Here is a 27,072-nt window from a genome sequence, read left to right as displayed (position 1 = left end):
GACTCCTCCCAATCCGGCTTCAGAGAAAAACACAGTACGGAAACCACCCTCCTTGCCGGAACAGACGACATCCGCACCTTACTGGACAAAGGAGAAACAGTAGCCCTCATGTTCCTTGACCTCTCAGCGGCGTTCGACACAGTCTCTCACCGCACCCTAATACGCAGACTCCACGATGCAGGAATCCAGGACAAGGCCCTCGGCTGGATCCGACCTTCCTCTCTGGCAGAACTCAGCGGGTCAGACTCCCCCCTTTCCTCTCAGACCCTACACCTACCACCTGCAGAGTCCCCCTGGGCTCCTCCCTCAGCCCGACGCTCTTCAGCGTCTACATGGCTCTGCTCGCCCCCTTCGTCAGAACCTATGGACTCAACATTGTATCGTACGCAGACAACACCCAACTCATCCTCTTCCTATCCAACAAACCCAACACCGCTAGACACAACTTTCAAGAAGGCATGGAAGCCATTGCCAAATGGATGAAAAACAGCTGCCTACAACTAAACACCAACAAAACAGAAGTGCTCATCATGGGCCCGAAATCCCGATGCCTGGAGCGACACCTGGTGGCCCCAAGCCCTGGGAAACCCACCAACCCCCACGGACCACGAACGCAACCTGGGAATCATCCTGGACTCCGAGTTCAAAATGGACCACCAGATCAACTCTGACTCATCTTCCTGCTTCCACACTCTCCGCCTCCTTCGTAAGACCTTCAAATGGATCCCCCTCGAACACAGAAAGACTATCACTCACGCCCTGGTCACCAGCAGACTCGACTACGGCAACGCACTCTACGCCGGAATAAACAAAACCTCACCCGCAAGCTACAGAACATCCGAAATGCTGCCGCAAGACTGATCCTCAATCTGCCAAAACACTGCCACATCTCCCAGCACCTGCACGCACTCCACTGGCTCCCCGACGAGGTGAGAATCACCTTCAAGATACTCACCCACGCACACAAGGCCCTCCATGGCACCGGACCAGCATACCTGAACAGCCGACTCAAATTCCACGTACCCCAAAGGACCCTACAATCAGCCTAGCTCTCCTACGCCGTGGTCCCCCACACCAGAAAGACAAGATCGGGAGGCCGCGCCTTCTCCTTCCTCGCGGCCAAAGCCTGGAACGCCCTTCCACTCAACCTCAGACAGACAACATTGCTCCCCATCTTCGCTGGAAACCTCAAAACCTGGCTCTTTGACAGACCCCCTCCTTGATGGAATGGATCCTGCACCCCCCCCCCCAGCGCCTTGAGACCCTCACAGGTGAGTAGTCACGGTTAACAAACTCCTGATTGATTGATTGAACAAATAAGTGCAATCAATTTCATTCCTCTAAAACCAGGCAACAATAAAAACATTATCTTTCCTGGCCCTGCTCAATGCCTCATATTTGGCATCTAAACCCCAGCCTTACTTCTCCGCTGCTCTCAATACCAAAATCAGAAGAGAGATCATATACATGCGATCGGTTGCACTGTCAACAGCGGAAATCAGCCCGGCCTGGGCAAATCAAATAACTGGAGGAGCATGCTGTTTGTGCGACTACAATGAGAATCGTGGCTGCACCTTCTGTGGTTCTGCCCTGCTATAGCAAATGAAAGGAGAATCCTCCTTAGGGAACTATACTTGAGTGAAAAAGCAAGTACCTGTCTCGAGGCTGCGGCAATATGTTTTACACTAAAGGAACCCCACATCCTAGGGCGATTTATGCAAACTATTAGGAACGCTCTCCAGCCTTGCTCTGGTCCGCAACCTCGCCCATGTATAGTCCAAAAGCTGATCCCAAAATATTTTAAATAGAAGCCAGCATGAACTCTTCACTGACCAGAATCGAAAAAAGAAAAACATTCACTCATCCTCTTAATGATATGACTGCAGACGGAGCACATAGCCCTCCGACAGATCTCAGTCCTTGCCCTGGATGAAGCAATTGAGATTGGCGATCTCCAACTATTTCACTCAACAAAAGGCAGCTTTGAACTTTCACAAAGCAGCAAAGCACAAGCACATTACCGGGGAACTAGGACTAATGATAGAATACGTGGTATCCATGGTGAATGGTAAGGAAGGAAGATCAAGAATACCAACGAGCCAGATGGGTGACTGGGGCTGGCCGAGGATAACGGACATATGTAAATACAAAAACAAGTTCAGAGCCAAATGAATGCATATGACACTTGCACTTCACTAGAATTTGTAATCTTTACGCAAGGGCCAAGTGCAAGTACTATAGTTTTCCTTTTTAAATGTTTTTTTTCTTACTGTAGTGCAATGGTTTTAATTAACTTATACATACAAATAAATTCCAAGCTGTGTTGCGATACTCTAGATTTATTATGCCACGCAAGGTTTTGCAAGATAAATCTGACTTAGTGGTTGCATCTCCCTTGGCCACCATGCTTGGCACAAGGGAGCAACTCAATGATAGATCTGCCCCTCAGTCTTCCTAATTGTACATTTTATATCCAAGATATGTCTGACATGTTACTGTCCTGTTTTAGCCTAGACACTGGAGGTGGATATCAATTCCTGAATACTCTTTCACCCTTTCGGTGTTCATGACAGAATGGTGCTGTCATGAGCACCAGTGCTCCTGTGCTCATGGCGAAACCATTCAAAAATGTATAGGTTTGCTAGGTTTCCCTAAGTGCCGGCAGAGCTAGGGTTAAAAATATACAGCTGGGCACTGTGCCAAAAAAGGGTCTGTTTTCACTGTAAAAATGTAGTGTGTCCATATTGCTTTTTGGGCCGTTTCCTGTCGCGGGCACTAGGCCTACCCACAAAAGTGAGGTATCATTTTTGTCAGAAGACTTTGGGGAATGCTGGCTGGGTGGATATTTGTGGATTCACGCAGATTCCAGAACTTTCCATCATAGAAATGTTAGGGAAATGTGTTTCTGTTTTACAAAGTTTGCAAGGGATTCTTGGTAACAGAACCTGGTGGGAGCTACACAAGTCACCCCAGCCTGGATTTCCCTGCGTGTCTATTTTTAAAAAATGTATAGGTTTGCTAGGTTTTCCTAGAGGCCGGCAGAGCTAGGGTTCAAAATCTACAGCTAGGCACTTTACAAAAAAAGGGTCAGTTTTCACTATAAAATTGTGGTGGGTCCACGTTGCGTTTTGGGCTGTTTCCTGTCATGGGCACTAGGTCTACCCACACAAGTGAGGTACCATGTTTATCGGAAGACTTTGGGGAATGCGGAGTGGGTTGAATTTTGTTGATCCACACAGAATTCAAGAACTCTCCATTACAGAAATGTGAGGAAAACTTGCTTTTTTTTTTTTACAAAGTTTGAGATTTACAAGGGATTCTGGGTAACAGAACCTAGTGAGAGCCAGACAAGTCACCCCATCCTGGATTCCTCTGGGTGTCTAGTTTTCAAAAATGTATATGTTTGCTAGATTTATCTAGGTGCCGGCAGAGCTAGGGTTCAAAATCCACAGTTAGGCACTTTGCAAAAAAAGGGTCTGTGTTCACTGTAAAAATGTGGAGTATCCACATCGACTTTTGGGCCAATTCCTGCTGCGGGCACTAGGTCTACCCACACAAGTGAGGTACCATTTATATTGGGAGACTTAGGGGGATACAGAATTGAAGAGCAATTGTTAAAACCTATTGACTTCTGATGCATTTCTGCTTTCCAAATTTAAGACAATGTGTAAAAAAGAAGTCACTTTGAAAAATGTCCTGTAATTCACGCTAGTATAGGTCCCCACAATTTCGGAAATGTACAAATAGCTACTGTTTCTAAACACTATAATTTGTTCCAATTTTGGAAATACGTAGGTGTCTTTCATACCGATTTTTCACCGTTATTTTTGTTCTCAAATGAATTGCTATATACCTGGTTGACAATAAAAAAAACATTGCAAGACACTGCTCAGTTATTAGCTCTGGGTTTGTCGGGTTCTTGGTGAACCTACAAGTCCAATATATCCCCACAACCAGAAGGTTCAAGCGGATGTAACGGTATATTGTTTTCAAAAATCTGTCATACTTAGAAGAAGTTACAGGTGAAATGTTGACAGAAATGGCTGTGTTTTTTTAACTACACAGATGACCCCTTGCTGAATTCAGAATGTTGTCTACTTTTCTGAAATGTAAAGCTTTCCAGGATCCATTATTGCTTTCATACCCATTTCTACCATTAACTGGAAGTAGTTGAAGGAACAAAAAATAGCGAAAATATGCTATGTCCCAGTAAAATGCCAAAACTGTGTAAAAAATGTAGGTTTTCTGACAAAAGTCTGGCAGTGCCTGGAATCTGGGAAGATTGTGATTTCAGCACCCCAAACCATTTGTTGATACCATTTGCAGGGAAAAAAACAGATGCTTTCTTCTGCAGCCCTTTTTTCCCATAACACCCCCCTAAAAAGAATTTGCTGTATTTTGGCTAATTTCTGGGGTCCGTCCGAGGGAATCAACAAACCCTGGGTACCTCTAAAAGCCCCATGATGTTGGGAGAAAAGGACGCAAATTTGGTGTGGATACTGTTAGACCTGGCACCATTGGCGTGGGTCACCCTTCCATTTTTTGTCTGTGCCTCAATGTGTTTTTGTGTTGGTGTTAGCTGCTCAGAGCACTGTGCCACTGCCATCCAGTGCCACAGTGCAAGTGCCCCCTATGGTAAAATGTATTATGTGAATTGACTTCCACGTTTGTTTTATTTGGTTTACTATCAGTCCCTAGTAGAGTGCACCGGGGGTGCCAAGGGCTTGTATATCCAAATGCTGCTAGTGGGCTTGCAGCACTGGTTGTGCCACCCACCGAAGCAGCGGGGTAAAATGTGTCTAGGGTCTGCCACTGCAGAACCTGCGCGCGGTCTGGTACCGTCGCGCTGACTGAGCAAGTGTCCCCACTTGCCAGTCCCCAAACCTTCCCTTAACTACATGTCAGTCACCCCTCTGGTAGGCCTGAGCGCAGGGTGCATTGTAGGCATAAGGTAGGACATGCCCTGATGTGTGTGGCATGTCTTAATAGTGAATTACAGCCATTTTCGTTTTTCACTATTGAAGGCTACCTGCTCTCCATAGGCCATAATGGGCTGCTGGGATCGCTACACGCTGTGACCCCAGTGGACTCAGAGAGCATGGTAGAAAGTCATGTTTAGTATGCCTGAACTCGGGATAACAAAATACATCTTTTAGTAAAGGTTATTTTAATATCCTGGGTTTGCAAATGCTACTTTTAGAAAGTTAGCCTTTGCGTGCCTAACCATCTCAGTCCGCCTCTGCTGGGTGTGTGTGTTCTGCCTAGCAACAGTACAGGAGCAGGGCTGGGGGAGTCCAGGAGACAGGTTGGCTGCCAGGTGGTGGGTAGAGAGATTACACCAGGATGGGTGGGAGGAGTGCTCCCTGACTCTTGAATAGACCTGTGCTCTGCCACCACAAAGCCGGCGCCGCCCCCTGTGGAGCGGCTGATGTCTCTGCCCTGCTGCTGAAAGGAACAAGCCGAGTCACCACAACAGAGTGCTCCAAAACTGGACTGAGCCAGGCCCAGGCCCCCTGGCGCTAAAGAACAAAAGAATCCCTGTATAAAAGTAGGAGCCTGGCTCCTAAGAAATCAGATCCAGATTGAACCACGAAGGAACTCTGCCCGACTAAAAGGACCTGGAAGAAGCTGAAGGAGGAGTAACTTTCCCTGACCTGAGGGACTGGCCTGCAGTAGGTGCCTTGCTGAGGAAAGAGAGGAAAAAGACTGAAAGAGACTTTTGCACTTTGTTCTTCCAACGATCTCCAAGGGCTTGGAAGAAGAGCTTGCCCCCTGAACTGAACCCCAGGACCAGTGGGTTCACCGTGTCTCCGCTCGTCTGAGAATTCGAGCCGTGTGCTTTCTCCCGCCGGAGTGCTCTGCGCACCTTCGCATCCCTCCTAGGGCCGTGACACCCAGAAGCCTGGCCGCCTCCACTCGCCGAGAGCCCCGCTCTACCTGAGTCGCTCTGGACCCATCGAGTCTGGCCGTCCCGCTTCCCTGTCACCTGCCTGCTACTGGAGCGCGCTTGGTGCCCTCTCGCCCTCCCGCCGGATTTCTAGTGGGGAAGTGAAATCAAGCCTCGGACGGCCGCCCGTACGTCGTAACGTATCCGGCCGCCCCGCTTCACCTCCCAGCCTGAGCCTGACCGTGCCGCCCTCTGCAGTGACCTCCCGCACAGTCCGTGTCGGAGGCCCTGGGCCGCACCTGTCTACCGAGAGCCGCCCGCTGAATTCTTGATCCGGAGACCCGCGAGGTGCAGAACCTGCATCTCCCCTGAAGACTCGTCCAAGCACATCGCACGTTCCCAGGTACAGTGAACACTCTATCGGACTCGGGGTCCGCAACGTTCTGATTTCCCCGTATCACTGTATCCCGGGTGCACTGCGCATCATCGTGACTGGACCGACTCAACCGAGCCCTGTGAAGCGCTCGTGATCGAAGAAGTTACCAAAGACTAAGAACAGTGCCTAATTAACAGCTTGTGGCTTCCATTTCGCAACCGTTATTGATGGTCTTGTACATACCTGCGTAACAAAGAATCTTTTATATAAAGCATCCGTATTTTTGATACAACTTACGCCTGGTGTCCGTTTGTGGGGGATCGTTGTGGTTTACTGTGTGTGATCATAAATGCTTAACTGACTAGCGCCCTGAAGTTTAGCCCTGACTGCTCGCGCCACACTACCTATAGGGTGAGCAGGGGTTGTTCCGAAGGGGTAATTCTCTCGCCCTGAATAGAAGAAGGGACCACTGCTTGTCACAAGTACCTACCTGTGCCAACCAGAGGTTCCCCATTCTAACAGATACCTTATGTGGTCAAAAAGTTACAGGGGCCTAACCATGAACTACCCAAAATAGCCAAAAAAGGCTTATCACATGAGTGGAAATGCCTAGCAGCAAAGGGGTTAACCTAGGGGTTTGCCAAAGTAAACAAATCAGATTTGTCTTTGTCAACACCAACAATATGCACTGCACAGGCAGTAGTATGTATTGCATCAATATAGGCGCAGGTTCAACAACACCAGCAAGATCCACTGCTCAGGCAATAGTAAATTGTGCATCATTATAGGCGCAGTGAGAGATGTGTGGGGCAACAGCTAAAGTGGCTGACTCTGGAACACGGGCTTCACAGTTCGATCCCCTGCACTGGTGGCAACTGCAGCTCAGCTCAGCATCATGGACTATGAGCAATAATCTACCCAATGGCTTAAGCGCTTTGAGACCCTTAGGTGTGATTAATTTGTGGTTTACAAATACCGGATTTGTTTAATATAGGCTCAGGTCCAACAACATCAACAATATCCACCGCTCAGACAAAGTAGATCTTGTGTCAAAACGGGCTTATGTAGGGAGATCTTATTTCCTGTGTCTTAAGATTTAAAGTATAAAGATAGGTTTTGTCTGTTCACTGCTTGCATCTCTAGTGGTCTATCCAGAGCAGCAGTAGTGCAGACTGCTCTCAACATTGGTTGAGCTTTGGGTTGGTAAGACAGAGGCAATTTTAGGGGGGAATGACTCAACTTCTCGAATCCGCAGCCAGCCGTTCCCATTACTAGGTCAGAACCCATAGTGATAAATAACACGACCAGCACCATAGCTGCTAACCACACTAACCAGGAGGGCATAGGTAAAAGTTGAGTAACCCAGTTCGGTTAGGAACAGAGGATAGTACCCATTCCCAGGGGTGTATTCAATGGGCTGAGATAAGAAGTATTCATAGGCCTCCCTTAGCAAGGCCACAAGTATGTGACTATTCCCAACAGGGGTCTAGTCACAGGGATGGCGTAAGGTCTGTCCCACGAGTAGAAAGCAATGAAACTAGGTTAGCCTTGCCATGTATTGATCTTCCCCTGGCCTGGATGCAGATGAAATCCTATTGACATGTAGGGTGGGTAGGGTGGGCTGGAGGCCGAATGATGTCCCTGGGTATCGTATTGTGATACATTTCAGAAACACAATGGTTGTGGGGGTTGTTAATAGAACAACACGAAATCTGAATGTTCCAGGAAACATGGGCTAGGGTGGACACACATAGACTGGGCTATGCCTCATTCAGTATTCTCGCTACTCATGGAGGCAGAGGAAGGCCATCAGGGGGATTGTGTACCTGGGTTGGTCTGCATCTGGGCTGTGTGGTCAAACAGATAGAGACTTCATCATGTGACATCCTTTGTATTTTCCTGACCTTTCCAACAACGGTCAGAATTGCCCTGATTAACGTCTATTCACGGCCGGTTTCTTATGGTCAAGAGTCAATGACTCTTGACCAACTCACCACCCCTCTCCTAACAATGATAACTTTTGGGTAATCACAGGAGAGGACTTCAACTGCCAGTGTGAACCACAGAGTGGTCTGGTCACCCGCATCCCCAGTGAGGAGGACTTACATTGGGACTTTCCAGAGCCCAATATTTCGCCAACGCAGGCATGGACTCCACTGGTGTTGCAGATGAACACCCTCACACTGAAGCTCTCATTAAGAGTGTGCAATGGTCCCACAACATTCGATACCCCGGGGAATCACACCTTCAATAGACCGGGGCACGCCTCTATTATAGATTATATTCTGGTAGATATTAAATCCTGGCACAGGGTGCTAGACTTCAAAATCACGCCCGCTATGATAGTGACCATAATGCTCTTATCACCCTGTGATAAGAATGTATCTGAAACATCACCACCACCTGACTCTAGATTAACACTGTCTAATGGTAGGAGGAGAGTCCGTTGGGGGGAATTCTCCAATTCACAAGAAAAGCTGGCCTTCCTATACCAATCAATTATTGCATTTCTTATGATTGCGAACCAACTCACTGTGAACGATGGCATTCCCACCCCAAAAATCTTAACCACCATCAAGATCTACTTTCTACTATGACCACCATTTTCCACCCTTTTAAAAGGTCAGAGTGACTAGAAAACCTCGCCACCCATGGTACAATGAAAGTTGTGGTGCAGCCAAGTCGTTCTCATTGCCACCATCAAAGCTAATGATAGGTCATTGATCAGGGAAAAAGGGCAGTCTATAAAAGCGCCATCGCAAAGGTAAAAAGTATTTAGGAGTGCCAAAAATGGCATACCTTCAGAAGCGCCCTAAACAATCATGACATGAGGTCTTTTTGGAATGTGGTCAATTCGGGATCACAAGTAGGTAAACTGTTTATTGAACCTAATATTGTGGAGGATGTATGGAAGGCACACTTTGAATCCTTATACCTGAGGGCAGAGGATGAGGACGGGCCAGTGATCAATACATTTATGCCCCCTGAGACAACTTCTTTAGCTACCCCTCTGATCTCCCTTAAGGAGATTACTGACACACTGGCTAAGATATCAGCCGCTAAGGCTCCAGGGCTGCACAAGATCCCCGGGGACCTCTTTCGTTCTGAACCTACCGTCTGGGCACCTTATTTCTGGCCTTTGTTCAATGCCATCTTGCAGTGCATGGTGTTTCGTACCACCTGGGCGGGGTCGAAATTATTCCACTCCTTAAAAAGGGTTCTCTGCTCATCACTGCCAATTATCGCCCTATCAGCCTCATAGATGTAAGCAAGAAAATATTTGTCCGTGTACTTTTGGGGTGACTTCAGACCTGGATGAAAGACCATAATGTCCTAACCCCCCAACAAGCCGGGTTCAGAGCAAAGATCTCTACAACTGATCGACTTTTTAGGCTTTAACTATTATTTTGGAAATCTGTGTGCAAAGAGGATGGCAGCCTCTATCTAATATTTGTGGACCTCAAATCTGCATTCGGTCTGATACCGAGGGATAAGCCATGGGAAATTGTATTCGCTATGGGAGTCCCTGAATATCTCTGCCATCAGTTGAAACGTTTACATGAGGGCAACTTTGCCCAAATAAGGTATGGAAAAAAATGAGAACTTTCAGCACCCTTGCTGTAGAGAGAGGCATTCGCCAAGGCTGCGTCCTGACCCCGACCCTCTTTTGACTCTTCATCAACGGCTTATTTGAGTCGCTGATTGCAGGGAAGGACATTGACGCCCCAGGTTAGAGAATCGTAAAATACCAGCAATGATGATCGCAGATGACACTCTCCTGCTTTCGAAATCACCCATGGGAATCCAGAGGGCCCTTGACATCTTTAGTGTTTTTTGTAGAAACCAGGGTTTGGAGATTAATCTTCAAAAAAACAAGTATATGGTGGTCAATGCGAGCAATAGTACCCACCCAAATCCCCGCCTGGATGGAAGACCACTAGAGAGGGTATCCATCTTTGAGGACCTTGGGATCACACTCACTGAGAAAATGGACTAGGGTGCGCAAATAAAGAAAGCAAGTCTAAAGTTGGCCCAGACAACGGGGGGCCTCCCAAAGGTACATAGGAGCTGCACCCACAAATCTGTTGGCCCGGTGATGTAAATCTATAAAGTACAAGCCAGGGGCACTGCCCTCTATGGTGCTGAAATCTGGGGTCATTGCCCATCTGGCTCCTTATTGAGCATCGAGAACTCCGCTGCTAGGCAACTAGTGGGTCTTACCTCCAGCTCCCCATGAACACCCCTCCGAATGGATCTTGGGATCAGACCTATCGCAGACGAAGCTCCTCTTAGACCCCTTTTATTTTGGCGACGTCTGTGGAGCACCTCTGAATTGGTTGCATACCGGGATGAGCTGAGTGAAGTTATGGGCTTACAAGGTGCGGGCAAATTATCATTGTTTGCATATATTAGGAATACCTGTGAGGCCATGGGCAGGGGTAACCTATGGAATAACGCAGAAGAAACTTGCCTCATGACTTCTAGGAAGGTTCTGATGGAGAGTTAGAGAGAACATAAACTAGCACAGCTACAGAGGAGGTCTACATCTGGCTGATTGAACCTTAGGTTTCTGGAACTAAAAGATTAATACAGACTAGAACCTGTTCTGGACGATATCCAGCCACTCCTTGCAAGAAGCTATACCTGCAATTCAGACATGGGGTGCTCCCGCTGGGTACCTTTACAAACAAGTGGGCGGGTTCATCCAATTTGGGGTGCCCAGCCTGCAATAACACTGACGGGACTGAATATCATGCGCTATTCTTTTGTCAAGGTTGTACGAGGGCAAGGTCTCGATGGCTGCTTCAGCTGTGTAGAAACTTGGGGTCCAGACATTACAGTGAGGTCTTTAGGCTACTGATATATGATACTAACATGCCTATTGCGTTTTCTATTTCACACGTTCTATTCTCTATATGGTGTACCCGCAGAGCCATCTTAAAGAAGATCCCATAGGCCTGCCCGGCTCATCGCTATTTATCATGCAAATTGGGCCCCATTCTTTCCCCTTTTAAAAATTGAATGATATTAGTCGATGGCTTTTTTATGATCCTCAACTACTATGTGTTGTATAAACTGTTGTTTTCATATTTCCCTATTTTAGCAATTGTTATTTGCTGCTAGGTGAGGGTCACCATGACAGTTTTAAAAATGTTGGGTTTGTGTAATTGTAATGGTCTCTGTACCGCCCAAGTCTTGCACTTGCATTCTAGAGAGTGCAGGTTAAGAACAAAGCAAACACCATCATGCTGCTGAAGTGTTGCACACGCACTTTACTCCTACTTCTAAACAATGCAAAGGCCATCATGCTGCTGAAGTGTTGCACATGCACTTTACTCCTACTTCTAAACAATGCAAAGGCCATCATGCTGCTGAAATGTTGCACATGCACTTTACTCATACTTCTAAACAATGCAAAGGCCATCATGCTGCTGAAGTGTTGCACATGCACTTTACTCCTACTTCTAAACAATGCAAAGGCCATCATGCTGCTGAAGTGTTGCACATGCACTTTACTCATACTTCTAAACAATGCAAAGGCCATCATGCTGCTGAAATGTTGCACATGCACTTTACTCCTACTTCTAAACAATGCAAAGGCCATCATGCTGCTGAAGTGTTGCACACGCACTTTACTCCTACTTCTAAACAATGCAAAGGCCATCATGCTGCTGAAGTGTTGCACATGCACTTTACTCCTACTTCTAAACAATGCAAAGGCCATCATGCTGCTGAAGTGTTGCACACGCACTTTACTCCTACTTCTAAACAATGCAAAGGCCATCATGCTGCTGAAGTGTTGCACATGCACTTTACTCATACTTCTAAACAATGCAAAGGCCATCATGCTGCTGAAGTGTTGCACACGCACTTTACTCCTACTTCTAAACAATGCAAAGGCCATCATGCTGCTGAAGTGTTGCACACGCACTTTACTCATACTTCTAAACAATGCAAAGGCCATCATGCTGCTGAAGTGTTGCACATGCACTTTACTCATACTTCTAACAATGCAAAGGCCATCATGCTGCTGAAGTGTTGCACATGCACTTTACTCATACTTCTAAACAATGCAAAGGCCATCATGCTGCTGAAGTGTTGCACATGCACTTTACTCATACTTCTAAACAATGCAAAGGCCATCATGCTGCTGAAGTGTTGCACATGCACTTTACTCATACTTCTAAACAATGCAAAGGCCATCATGCTTCTGAAGTGTTGCACATGCACTTTACTCCTACTTCTAAACAATGCAAAGGCCATCATGCTTCTGAAGTGTTGCACATGCACTTTACTCCTACTTCTAAACAATGCAAAGGCCATCATGCTTCTGAAGTGTTGCACATGCACTTTACTCATACTTCTAAACAATGCAAAGGCCATCATGCTGCTGAAGTGTTGCACATGCACTTTACTCATACTTCTAACAATGCAAAGGCCATCATGCTGCTGAAGTGTTGCACATGCACTTTACTCATACTTCTAACAATGCAAAGGCCATCATGCTTCTGAAGTGTTGCACATGCACTTTACTCATACTTCTAACAATGCAAAGGCCATCATGCTTCTGAAGTGTTGCACATGCACTTTACTCATACTTCTAACAATGCAAAGGCCATCATGCTTCTGAAGTGTTGCACATGCACTTTACTCATACTTCTAACAATGCAAAGGCCATCATGCTTCTGAAGTGTTGCACATGCACTTTACTCATACTTCTAACAATGCAAAGGCCATCATGCTTCTGAAGTGTTGCACATGCACTTTACTCATACTTCTAAACAATGCAAAGGCCATCATGCTGCTTAAGTGTTGCACATGCACTTTACTCATACTTCTAACAATGCAAAGGCAATCATGCTTCTGAAGTGTTGCACATGCACTTTACTCATACTTCTAACAATGCAAAGGCCATCATGCTTCTGAAGTGTTGCACATGCACTTTACTCATACTTCTAACAATGCAAAGGCCATCATGCTGCTGAAGTGTTGCACACGCACTTTACTCATACTTCTAAACAATGCAAAGGCCATCATGCTGCTGAAGTGTTGCACATGCACTTTACTCATACTTCTAACAATGCAAAGGCCATCATGCTGCTGAAGTGTAGCACATGCACTTTACTCATACTTCTAAACAATGCAAACACCATCATGCTGCTGAAGTGTTGCACATGCACTTTACTCATACTTCTAAACAATGCAAAGGCCATCATGCTGCTGAAGTGTTGCACATGCACTTTACTCATACTTCTAAACAATGCAAAGGCCATCATGCTGCTGAAGTGTTGCACATGCACTTTACTCATACTTCTAACAATGCAAAGGCCATCATGCTGCTGAAGTGTTGCACATGCACTTTACTCATACTTCTAAACAATGCAAAGGCCATCATGCTTCTGAAGTGTTGCACATGCACTTTACTCATACTTCTAAACAATGCAAAGGCCATCATGCTTCTGAAGTGTTGCACATGCACTTTACTCATACTTCTAAACAATGCAAAGGCCATCATGCTTCTGAAGTGTTGCACATGCACTTTACTCATACTTCTAACAATGCAAAGGCCATCATGCTTCTGAAGTGTTGCACATGCACTTTACTCATACTTCTAACAATGCAAAGGCCATCATGCTTCTGAAGTGTTGCACATGCACTTTACTCATACTTCTAACAATGCAAAGGCCATCATGCTTCTGAAGTGTTGCACATGCACTTTACTCATACTTCTAACAATGCAAAGGCCATCATGCTTCTGAAGTGTTGCACATGCACTTTACTCATACTTCTAAACAATGCAAAGGCCATCATGCTGCTTAAGTGTTGCACATGCACTTTACTCATACTTCTAACAATGCAAAGGCAATCATGCTTCTGAAGTGTTGCACATGCACTTTACTCATACTTCTAACAATGCAAAGGCCATCATGCTTCTGAAGTGTTGCACATGCACTTTACTCATACTTCTAACAATGCAAAGGCCATCATGCTGCTGAAGTGTTGCACACGCACTTTACTCATACTTCTAAACAATGCAAAGGCCATCATGCTGCTGAAGTGTTGCACATGCACTTTACTCATACTTCTAACAATGCAAAGGCCATCATGCTGCTGAAGTGTAGCACATGCACTTTACTCATACTTCTAAACAATGCAAACACCATCATGCTGCTGAAGTGTTGCACATGCACTTTACTCATACTTCTAAACAATGCAAAGGCCATCATGCTGCTGAAGTGTTGCACATGCACTTTACTCATACTTCTAAACAATGCAAAGGCCATCATGCTGCTGAAGTGTTGCACATGCACTTTACTCATACTTCTAACAATGCAAAGGCCATCATGCTGCTGAAGTGTTGCACATGCACTTTACTCATACTTCTAAACAATGCAAAGGCCATCATGCTTCTGAAGTGTTGCACATGCACTTTACTCATACTTCTAAACAATGCAAAGGCCATCATGCTTCTGAAGTGTTGCACATGCACTTTACTCATACTTCTAAACAATGCAAAGGCCATCATGCTTCTGAAGTGTTGCACATGCACTTTACTCATACTTCTAAACAATGCAAAGGCCATCATGCTTCTGAAGTGTTGCACATGCACTTTACTCATACTTCTAAACAATGCAAAGGCCATCATGCTGCTGAAGTGTTGCACATGCACTTTGCTCATACTTCTAAACAATGCAAAGGCCATCATGTTGCCCAAAGTATTGAACGAGCACTTTACTGAATTTCATATTTGGGTGAAGAAGGCTCTGTGTACAAGCCGCATCACTGGTCATGCATATGCACCTTATTGAACCCTACCGCCTGACTAATGCTAAGGCCTTATGTTACCCGTATGTTGCACACGTATTTAATGGCTCATATACTCGTGGGTTAGTCTATGGCACGTTGAGGCTAGTGAGTGGGAGAGATGATCTCGCTATGTAAATATGATTGGAATTCTATATCAGTAATGTGCAATCTGGTCCCCCACACAGAGCCATGGTTACTTTTTATGAGTTGAATGTAATGTATAGTGCTTTTATCTGTGCTTTTATGGCCATACAGGCCGAAATAAAGTTTGATGATGATTCAAGCAGATAATGACTGTTCATCCAGTCACTTCATACTCAAGGTTATTCCCTGAGTACGTGTTGGTCTCTGGCTTCTAAGCGCACAGAGGAAGTCCTTATAATTTGAATAGAGGCCACATTTGCCTGACGTTGCATATGTTTCACAAGACTCTATTTCTTTCTTCTTCATTATTATTGTGTTTTAACAGTTGGGACCATCCTTCCTCATTTCAAGCATGGGGGCAATCTTTGCAGTTTGAGATTAATCTGGTGCCCCTAATTCTGATTTGTCTCGTGCCTGCTGCACAGGGCTGCCTCGAGCTAGAGCTGGCCCTGTCAGTGACAAGCTGTGCCCCCTTCTCCATCACTCACCTGTGCTTTCTTGATTTCAGGACCTTTGAATGTGATTTCCCCAAAGGCATCGGTTGGCATCTCTTCAATGTGCTTCTCACGGTTCCATTCTGGTTCAGTGTGTCTGGTGTTCCCATGCTTGTGCTGGCTCTTGGCATTTCCACAGCAGCACACCTCCTCCCTGAGGGAAACAAACAGAGCAGGAAGTGTGTGGGGGTGTACAGGACAGTGAAAGGTGGACTTGAGCAGTCAGAGAAAGACCACAGGTCCATAGACACAAAAGACAGCATTTGATAAACAGGGAGTTGTTTTCAGACAACTAGACATGGTCTTAATACCAGTGTATACTACAGGAGCAAATCTACAAAAGGGAATAAAAAACAAATGGTACATAGACCACCAAGTGTCAACAGGCTACATTAGATGAGCAGAGGACAGGTCCTTCCATCAACAGTGCAGAGCCCAGCAAGAGGAGGAAGGATCCAACCCTTGGTGGCCTCAGAGGAGGGGGCTTCCTCTCCTAGTGTGGGCTGGGCAGCAGGGGAGGGACCCTCCCTCGTGTCCCGTGAGCAATTCATTTTTTAATATCATTGTCAGTTACTTTGTGTATTTTAACGGCGGGATTACCATGAATGTATCTATGATTTAGAAGATTATACAATCTCTTTAGTGACTTGTGTCCTAACGTAAATGTATCGTGAAAGGTAATACGAGCTGTAAAACAATAAGACATGGGACAAGGTTATGCAATAATTCTATTTAATATTCGGGAAGCATTTCTGCCAATGCTTCAGACCACCTGCCAGTAGCCAGCAGATGTGCCTCAAATCCCTCCACTTTCACAGCCATCCTGCATCTATGGGCCTACAGCCTGTGGAGATTCAGCTGTCAGGGCTACACAACTCTGTGTTGTTATTGTGTACCTGACTATGTATCAGCACCACAGTGGCGAGGGTGATGTGTGTCCTTTCTTCACTGAGCAGCCTTAAAGTAGTAAAACAATTAATCAATCCCCAGTGCCCCTGGGGGTTAGTAGTATTAAACCCCAAGTCACATTACCAGAGTAACCAATGGGAAGTCAAGAACAGCTTCCTCCACCATTTCAAACCTCCGTGTTTGCTGCTCTGTAGGCTTAGTTTGGTGACTTTATCTTGCCTATCACATCTTGTGCCCATGTGCCACAGTTCTCTATTTAACTTGTGTATGTACATGACTTCCATACTTTAAGTACTCTCAATAATTATGCTCCTGCATTGCTGGTGATATTGGAAGGAAAAGTGCGTTCGTTTTTCTGTATTTCTGCTACAACATTTCTTTTCCCTTCTGTGCCACTCCTGATCAGGGTGAAGCAAGTCTGGTGTTGCTTGTGTTCCGGATCAGGGAGGACCTGGGCTGGAGTGTTCATATTGGAGCAGGGTCAAGACTGATTTGCATATGACTGGTCCAAACGGAGGTGGCGAGGTGAGCTAAAGAACGATGGAGTGGAATGTGGCCTGAGTGATGACCAGTTCTGAAGAAGATCAAGAACAGCCAAGAACAGCCAGGCTCGAGTTCTCCTGGTGGCCACCAGATTGGGCTAGGAGAGTGCAGTGTCTAGCAGTCCTGAACATGAGCATCTGTTCTCGAGAAGCCAGAGCTGCACCGCCTGAAGTGACCACCCAACAGAAGAAGGCCACCAACCTCTTCCGCCAATTGCTGAACATTAGAATAATTTACACATATCTGAGAGGCAACCAATCAGGTCTTCGAAGAAACTTATGCAATATACACCATTATACAAGTCAATCCCCTGCTTCTATGCATTCTTTTTACTCATGCTTTTCGTCCCAGATACAAACGCAGCCTGTGCGTTTCGCCCACACAAGGCCTCATCAGGGCACAATAGAAGAAGGCGTAGCCTCCAATCAGGATCCGCCGTCACAGCGCGAGCCCACAATTCCACACCTGTGTGTCCACAACGCCGGATCGTTCATAGTGTCACATCTGTTTTGCAGTTGCAGCCTTGGAGCGTCAAAGAAATGCACGTTCAGCCACATTATGGGGGCTCCTGGGGGTGGCAATCGCAGAGTGTGCACCTCCGGCTAGCTTCGAGCACATAGGCAATCTGATTGGTGGGTTTCTTGTGGCGCGAGCCTCGGTTATGAACGTTTTATGTGGCGCACTTCGCTTGAGCCTGGTGAGGTAGGGTAACGCATTTTGTCCCGCCCTCCCACCCTGGATTTTTTGTATAAAAAAACAAAAAAAAATGTTTTTTTACTCATGCGAGTTGTTGCTCAATAACCTTTCTTTGGGAGGTTGTCGCTTGGACAGGTGGCAGAGTTGGAGGAGATCAAGACAGGCAGGAAGGGTTGGGGGCATTAGGAATAGCTTTGGACAGAGGGAAGCAAGGGAGAGAAGTTGGAGGCAAGAGTTAGGCAGGAGATGGAGTTAGGGGGTTTGGGGAGGAGGATCAGGCCGAACAAGGTGGGGTAATAGTTGTACGGGGATATTGCTTAGGGGCGGGGTGTGTTAGTTTAGAATATGTTTATATTATGATCTGTATGCAAATATATATTGTATTGCCTACCTGTCCAATGAAGCGGCCTTTTACCCCAAATTTGGGTCTTGGACATGCTTATTGCCCGATGTAACTGCAGTTATGCGAGTCATATGGACACTCGCCTGGTACGGGTGCTCCAGGTTTGCACAATTAAGAGTCCAGGCTCAACCAATCAGCACCGAGTTTGGTCAGTAACCAGTGGTCACGTTCGCAGAGTGCATTATTAGAGACTCCGACACTACTACTGACACAACAGTGACTCTACGATGTATATGGAGTAGGGGCAGCTTAGACATTTGATGCAAGCACTGATCGTCAGGAAATGGTTTGGAGACCCCTGGAATAGCCGGATGTAGTCAGGCGTTAGTTACACCTCGTCTCTGGCCTCTCTACTACAGGTCATTATCACTTTCTAAGCTAGTGCCTGAATGATGAAACACCAGAGGTTTGGTACAGTCCTGCCGGCCATGGCCTTACCTGTCATCAGAAGGGTCAGATCTGCTGACGAAGTGCGCGCATTCCTTCTTTTTAATGTTCCTTTTGATCCACATCTCAGTCTGCAGAAGAGAAAAGGAAGAGATCAGTCCAGTCTTGAACAAAAGGATGCTTTGCCCATCTGCTGGCTGCTGGTTTGTAAACGGAGAGCTGCCCTCTCGTAAACCCCTCCTGAGGCCAGATGGGACAGTTCAGCTCACACCAGGCACGGACCCCAGCAGACCCACAGGGGTATGGTGGGTTCAGCACGTGGCACTGTTATCAAAAACTAAGGGCATTTCCTGAAAGAGTTAAACTTTTAAAATGTGCCTGGCAATGACGTCTTATAAATCTACATATCATTTTGTTCAGCTATTAAAGATAAAGCAATTACATTTATTTAAATGCGCCTGATTACGTTTTCACTGCAGGTTTCATTGCTCCAATGGACACCAGCCTCACAATTTGCCCAATTTACATTTTGTATGATTGTGTGGTGGCTTATCTGTTCCGATGTGGTGGGCAGTAGGCCTCCACATAATTCCATTTTTGAGTAATCCCTTAAGTAGCACAGCATACTATCCATGAAAAAGCTAGCACACTTTGGGGCATATTTCTGATAGAAGGGGCAGAGCGCGGCGTTAGCCTTGTAGAGTTAACTCTGCGTTCTGCCACTTCTGAAACACTGGGCTGCACCGTATTTAAAAGAATGCGGTGCAGCCTTGCATTTCCCTCTGTGCTTACGCTAATTTAGCTGCCGAGCGACAACGCAGGCACTGATGCAAGGGTGCCTGCCTTGAGGGGGTTGATTGTTCATGTGCAGGAAAGGGCCCCTTCCTGCGCATAAACAATCTGAAATGGCATTTTGTACCTTCTATGTGTGCTGCTTTGTTGCAGCTCGTAATTTTTTTAATGCTTGTTTATGTACAAGAAGGGACATCTTCCGGCACATAAACAATCAATGGCTTTTTGCTGTTTATGTGTGCTGCACAACTCAGCACACATGAAAACCGCAAAAACGAGGAGAAATAAACCATTTCTCTTTGTTTCGCCTGTTTAAGATCATGTTTTCCCTGGTCTTAATTTTCGCACTACCCCATATCTACGCCACACTTGTAAATATGGGGTAGAGTCAAAATCAATGGGTTTTGCGGTGGAATACACAACGCAACACTGTGTCCTCCCACTTCGCGCTAAGTATAGCGTGTAAGGGTCCCTTATTTACATGGTGGTAAGCCACATTAAGTGGTTTTTACTCCGCCTTGTAAATAAGGCGAAGCCCGTATCGCCACAAGAACGTCTTTAAAAGTGACGTTCCTGTGGCGATAGGGGCTTGTAAATATGCCCCTTTGTGTCCCTCTGAGGGTCTTGCCATCTGTGAGTCATGCACCACTAACATACAGTCCTAATTAAAACACTTGAAAGGTGTTTAATTTCAATCTCTAAACAAGCATTAGCAAATCAACAGGTCTGTCTCTGCAATCTGACAAAAGCACAGTTGGAGCACATCGCCAAAACCCAAAGGGAACACAAATGGGACTACGTAAACATCATCAAAAGGCAATGTGTTGATGCAGTGGCAAATCATCCAAGCAAGTAAGCCATGACCAACCCATGGAAGCCAATTGCTGGAGAGGGAGGAGCCAAGTCCGCTATCCCCTTACTACTTCTTGGATGGAGGTTTCTAAAGCATTGGAGACATAGCAGTTCACTGTGAGACCTGGGGAAGGTGCTCCAGTTGCCTCCTCACACATGTTTTGAGTATCACTGAAAACCCCAAAACTCTCTATAATCATTACTTAAATGTTGAATTGCATGGCATATTAAAGGAAGATTCGTATTTTTTCCTTCTGTATTTGAAGACATCTTTAAACTATTCGGCCAGATGCTTCTGACAACAACTTTGACTTTTTCTAAGGCTGACTTTAGAATCACATCAGCAGATTAAGACCAATTTTTAAATGTTTTAAAAGAAAGGATCACATTATTAATTACTTGTAATCTGAACTTCATCAAGTCCACTGAGAGGGCTTCGGCAGGGTTGTGCTTCATTAAGGCCAGGTAGACCAACTGCCCTACAGCTCCACCAGAGGAGGCCATACAAATGTGCCAGATGTTTCAGTGGTGGTGGTGTAGAGGGGGCAATAAAGGTAAATTGTATATTTCTCTGGGACTCTGAAAATCCTTTCACTAGAGGGGAAACATTTTGTTGGACAATACTTTAATATTGAGAGGCTTTTTTGTGTTATTAGGTACCTGCATGAGACCCCTTGATTCAATATGGCCATCTACCTTTACTCAAAATCATATGAGAGCATGATTTGGCCACTACAGGATGCTGAGGTTTCTTCACTGCCTATCAGATGAACAAGTTACTGATCTTTGGTAACGCCTTTCCTGGTAGAGAATTTATCTAGCCACAAATTCCTTACTGGCCCTCCCCGCCCCGCGCACTGTACATGTCACATCTAAGAGATCCTTCAGGACCGTGTTTTGACATACGGAAACTGAGGTCAGCGCCATGGGGTGGCGCCTATACAGGCACCGTGAACGTCACTTCTGCTGCCTACGATGCCACGCTCAGCTCAACAGCACCACCTGCCGGTGATCAAGAGAACTCCTGAAAAAATAATTCTCCATCCAGTCTGACACCTGAAGACTGTACTAAGGTAAGGTAGTGAATGTGCAGCTTGATAAAGTCCCTACCAGATAAGGCGTTACTGAAGGTAACTTGTTAATTATGCTCTATTGTCTGGAATTTTGTTGTTATTGTTATAAGAATTTAACATTTTTAAAAAATAGCAAAGAATTTAAAGGCAGAAATAGATTAATAAAACAGGTGGAGACAAAAATAGACTGTAGTGTTCTTCAGATCAGATAGTGTGAATTTGTATTTGAAAAAAAGCAGTTCGAGTGATTTTGATCTTGCATGAAGCAGTGCTGGAAACACAAATAAATCATGGTGAATGTCCTGCATGGTCAAGTGGCATAAGGTAGAAGTTCAATCATTTAAAGGAAAAAATGTGTAGCTTCCAAGAGAAAATTAGTTGGTGAGCTGGTGGCACAGAGCTTGTCTATGGGATTTGAAACTGGGCTGCACTTTGCAGAAGTCTCCTGCTTCCCTAGCCTTGCTGTACCTGTTTTGATAGAAGCCTGAGTTGCTTCTGCCCATGCTGTATCTGTATGTTGTTCGCTCTTCTGTGTGAGAAGTTGGCCTGGCATATGCTGTCCAATAGTTATAGTGGGCACCTTTCACCAGTCCAAACAACCCTTATTGATGATAGGTTTAAAGACAACCTTTATTGAAAGCTATCCTAGTGGTAGCTATGGAGAGCAGCCTTCAGGCTAAGTCTTGAAGGAATGTAAAGCAGCTTGTTTTACCAGTCTATAATCTCTTGAATGACCAAATGAAAGGAGAACCACACAAGGTATATATGTATAAAAATATATGTATTTATTTCTAAACACTCCCTACTAGTCTCTTTATGAGATTAGAGGTCAAAGCACATACGTTACAATCAAAATATCACAGTAAATTAGCACAATATTCGAGAGGCCCCGGGGGGGATGAATCATATTCTAAGAAAGTGGCATAAGAACCACGACTTGACGAGACAGTGCCTAGAGCGCGTAGAATTGCTGGGACCCCACAAAACCACCCAAGGTAGTGACACAGGAGACCCATGGGGGACGCGCGCAGTGTGGGAACAAAGCGGTACAAAAGGGGGTGGTGATGGACGGAGCATCAGAACCAATCAAACACTCACACCCAGTCAACAGATCTGGGTTTGATCCATCACCGTTCTTTAGCCCACTCTGCCACCCCAGTTCAGACATGGCCATATGCAAATCAGTCTGACCCTGTGCCTCATGGGAACAGTCCAGCCCGAACTGCCAAGCCATGCCTTCCCTGGACCGGAAACAAGCTTCCTAGGACCGGTTTCTGGCATTTCAGCCGTCTTCAGCCAGGCTTGCTTGAATCCAGTGGCAAAGTGAGCAAGGGACTCACGTCTGAGCATACCCTGCCAACTTATGGCGAACAAAGCGGTACAAAAGGGGGTGGAGATGGATGGAGCATCAGAACCAATCAAACACTCACACCCAGTCAACAGATCTGGGTTTGATCCATCACCGTTCTTTAGCCCACTCTGCCACCCCAGTTCAGACATGGCCATATGCAAATCAGTCTGACCCTGTGCCTCATGGGAACAGTCCAGCCCGAACTGCCAAGCCATGCCTTCCCTGGACCGGAAACAAGCTTCCTAGGACCGGTTTCTGGCATTTCAGCCGTCTTCAGCCAGGCTTGCTTGAATCCAGTGGCAAAGTGAGCAAGGGACTCACGTCTGAGCATACCCTGCCAACTTATGGCGAACAAAGCGGTACAAAAGGGGGTGGTGATGGACGGAGCATCAGAACCAATCAAACACTCACACCCAGTCAACAGATCTGGGTTTGATCCATCACCGTTCTTTAGCCCACTCTGCCACCCCAGTTCAGACATGGCCATATGCAAATCAGTCTGACCCTGTGCCTCATGGGAACAGTCCAGCCCGAACTGCCAAGCCATGCCTTCCCTGGACCGGAAACAAGCTTCCTAGGACCGGTTTCTGGCATTTCAGCCGTCTTCAGCCAGGCTTGCTTGAATCCAGTGGCAAAGTGAGCAAGGGACTCACGTCTGAGCATACCCTGCCAACTTATGGCGAACAAAGCGGTACAAAAGGGGGTGGTGATGGACGGAGCATCAGAACCAATCAAACACTCACACCCAGTCAACAGATCTGGGTTTGATCCATCACCGTTCTTTAGCCCACTCTGCCACCCCAGTTCAGACATGGCCATATGCAAATCAGTCTGACCCTGTGCCTCATGGGAACAGTCCAGCCCGAACTGCCAAGCCATGCCTTCCCTGGACCGGAAACAAGCTTCCTAGGACCGGTTTCTGGCATTTCAGCCGTCTTCAGCCAGGCTTGCTTGAATCCAGTGGCAAAGTGAGCAAGGGACTCACGTCTGAGCATACCCTGCCAACTTATGGCGAACAAAGCGGTACAAAAGGGGGTGGTGATGGACGGAGCATCAGAACCAATCAAACACTCACACCCAGTCAACAGATCTGGGTTTGATCCATCACCGTTCTTTAGCCCACTCTGCCACCCCAGTTCAGACATGGCCATATGCAAATCAGTCTGACCCTGTGCCTCATGGGAACAGTCCAGCCCGAACTGCCAAGCCATGCCTTCCCTGGACCGGAAACAAGCTTCCTAGGACCGGTTTCTGGCATTTCAGCCGTCTTCAGCCAGGCTTGCTTGAATCCAGTGGCAAAGTGAGCAAGGGACTCACGTCTGAGCATACCCTGCCAACTTATGGCGAACAAAGCGGTACAAAAGGGGGTGGTGATGGACGGAGCATCAGAACCAATCAAACACTCACACCCAGTCAACAGATCTGGGTTTGATCCATCACCGTTCTTTAGCCCACTCTGCCACCCCAGTTCAGACATGGCCATATGCAAATCAGTCTGACCCTGTGCCTCATGGGAACAGTCCAGCCCGAACTGCCAAGCCATGCCTTCCCTGGACCGGAAACAAGCTTCCTAGGACCGGTTTCTGGCATTTCAGCCGTCTTCAGCCAGGCTTGCTTGAATCCAGTGGCAAAGTGAGCAAGGGACTCACGTCTGAGCATACCCTGCCAACTTATGGCGAACAAAGCGGTACAAAAGGGGGTGGTGATGGACGGAGCATCAGACCCAATCAAACACTCACACCCAGTCAACAGATCTGGGTTTGATCCATCACCGTTCTTTAGCCCACTCTGCCACCCCAGTTCAGACATGGCCATATGCAAATCAGTCTGACCCTGTGCCTCATGGGAACAGTCCAGCCCGAACTGCCAAGCCATGCCTTCCCTGGACCGGAAACAAGCTTCCTAGGACCGGTTTCTGGCATTTCAGCCGTCTTCAGCCAGGCTTGCTTGAATCCAGTGGCAAAGTGAGCAAGGGACTCACGTCTGAGCATACCCTGCCAACTTATGGCGAACAAAGCGGTACAAAAGGGGGTGGTGATGGACGGAGCATCAGAACCAATCAAACACTCACACCCAGTCAACAGATCTGGGTTTGATCCATCACCGTTCTTTAGCCCACTCTGCCACCCCAGTTCAGACATGGCCATATGCAAATCAGTCTGACCCTGTGCCTCATGGGAACAGTCCAGCCGTGGCTGTGTCTGAACTGGGGTGGCAGAGTGGGCTAAAGAACGGTGATGGATCAAACCCAGATCTGTTGACTGGGTGCGAGTGTTTCATTGGTTCTGATGCTCTGTCCATCACCACCCCCTTTTGTACCGCTTTGTTCGCCATAAGTTGGCAGGGTATGCTCAGACGTGAGTCCCTTGCTCACTTTGCCACTGGATTCAAGCAAGCCTGGCTGAAGACGGCTGAAATGCCAGAAACCGGTCCTAGGAAGCTTGTTTCCGGTCCAGGGAAGGCATGGCTTGGCAGTTCGGGCTGGACTGTTCCCATGAGGCACAGGGTCAGACTGATTTGCATATGGCCATGTCTGAACTGGGGTGGCAGAGTGGGCTAAAGAACGGTGATGGATCAAACCCAGATCTGTTGACTGGGTGTGAGTGTTTGATCGGTTCTGATGCTCCGTCCATCACCACCCCCTTTTGTACCGCTTTGTTCGCCATAAGTTGGCAGGGTATGCTCAGACGTGAGTCCCTTGCTCACTTTGCCACTGGATTCAAGCAAGCCTGGCTGAAGACGGCTGAAATGCCAGAAACCGGTCCTAGGAAGCTTGTTTCCGGTCCAGGGAAGGCATGGCTTGGCAGTTCGGGCTGGACTGTTCCCATGAGGCACAGGGTCAGACTGATTTGCATATGGCCATGTCTGAACTGGGGTGGCAGAGTGGGCTAAAGAACGGTGATGGATCAAACCCAGATCTGTTGACTGGGTGTGAGTGTTTGATCGGTTCTGATGCTCCGTCCATCACCACCCCCTTTTGTACCGCTTTGTTCGCCATAAGTTGGCAGGGTATGCTCAGACGTGAGTCCCTTGCTCACTTTGCCACTGGATTCAAGCAAGCCTGGCTGAAGACGGCTGAAATGCCAGAAACCGGTCCTAGGAAGCTTGTTTCCGGTCCAGGGAAGGCATGGCTTGGCAGTTCGGGCTGGACTGTTCCCATGAGGCACAGGGTCAGACTGATTTGCATATGGCCATGTCTGAACTGGGGTGGCAGAGTGGGCTAAAGAACGGTGATGGATCAAACCCAGATCTGTTGACTGGGTGTGAGTGTTTGATCGGTTCTGATGCTCCGTCCATCACCACCCCCTTTTGTACCGCTTTGTTCGCCATAAGTTGGCAGGGTATGCTCAGACGTGAGTCCCTTGCTCACTTTGCCACTGGATTCAAGCAAGCCTGGCTGAAGACGGCTGAAATGCCAGAAACCGGTCCTAGGAAGCTTGTTTCCGGTCCAGGGAAGGCATGGCTTGGCAGTTCGGGCTGGACTGTTCCCATGAGGCACAGGGTCAGACTGATTTGCATATGGCCATGTCTGAACTGGGGTGGCAGAGTGGGCTAAAGAACGGTGATGGATCAAACCCAGATCTGTTGACTAGGTGTGAGTGTTTGATCGGTTCTGATGCTCCGTCCATCACCACCCCCTTTTGTACCGCTTTGTTCGCCATAAGTTGGCAGGGTATGCTCAGACGTGAGTCCCTTGCTCACTTTGCCACTGGATTCAAGCAAGCCTGGCTGAAGACGGCTGAAATGCCAGAAACCGGTCCTAGGAAGCTTGTTTCCGGTCCAGGGAAGGCATGGCTTGGCAGTTCGGGCTGGACTGTTCCCATGAGGCACAGGGTCAGACTGATTTGCATATGGCCATGTCTGAACTGGGGTGGCAGAGTGGGCTAAAGAACGGTGATGGATCAAACCCAGATCTGTTGACTGGGTGTGAGTGTTTGATCGGTTCTGATGCTCCGTCCATCACCACCCCCTTTTGTACCGCTTTGTTCGCCATAAGTTGGCAGGGTATGCTCAGACGTGAGTCCCTTGCTCACTTTGCCACTGGATTCAAGCAAGCCTGGCTGAAGACGGCTGAAATGCCAGAAACCGGTCCTAGGAAGCTTGTTTCCGGTCCAGGGAAGGCATGGCTTGGCAGTTCGGGCTGGACTGTTCCCATGAGGCACAGGGTCAGACTGATTTGCATATGGCCATGTCTGAACTGGGGTGGCAGAGTGGGCTAAAGAACAGTGATGGATCAAACCCAGATCTGTTGACTGGGTGTGAGTGTTTGATCGGTTCTGATGCTCCGTCCATCACCACCCCCTTTTGTACCGCAGTGTGGGAACACAGGCGCGAGCCCTGTACAATGCTATGCGAA

General features: G+C 47.1%; 1 protein-coding gene across 1 annotated transcript in view; it reads right to left on the bottom strand.

The window, feature by feature from the left end:
• LOC146808477 (transient receptor potential cation channel subfamily M member 2-like) overlaps window positions 1-27,072 on the bottom strand; it is a 1,642,641-nt gene that overhangs the window by 1,526,741 nt on the left and 88,828 nt on the right. The window contains exons 3-4 of the mRNA XM_085623575.1: window positions 18,699-18,778; window positions 15,704-15,863 (exon numbers count right to left, since the gene is read on the bottom strand). Of these exons, the coding sequence (XP_085479701.1) occupies window positions 15,704-15,863; window positions 18,699-18,778 (240 nt within the window). The remainder of the gene's footprint in view (window positions 1-15,703; window positions 15,864-18,698; window positions 18,779-27,072) is intronic.

The sequence above is a fragment of the Triturus cristatus genome, chromosome 8, assembly GCF_964204655.1.
Source record: "Triturus cristatus chromosome 8, aTriCri1.1, whole genome shotgun sequence".
NCBI lineage: Eukaryota > Metazoa > Chordata > Amphibia > Caudata > Salamandridae > Triturus > Triturus cristatus.
Note: the sequence above shows the minus strand (reverse complement) of the source record. Positions and strands in the feature narration are given on the sequence as shown.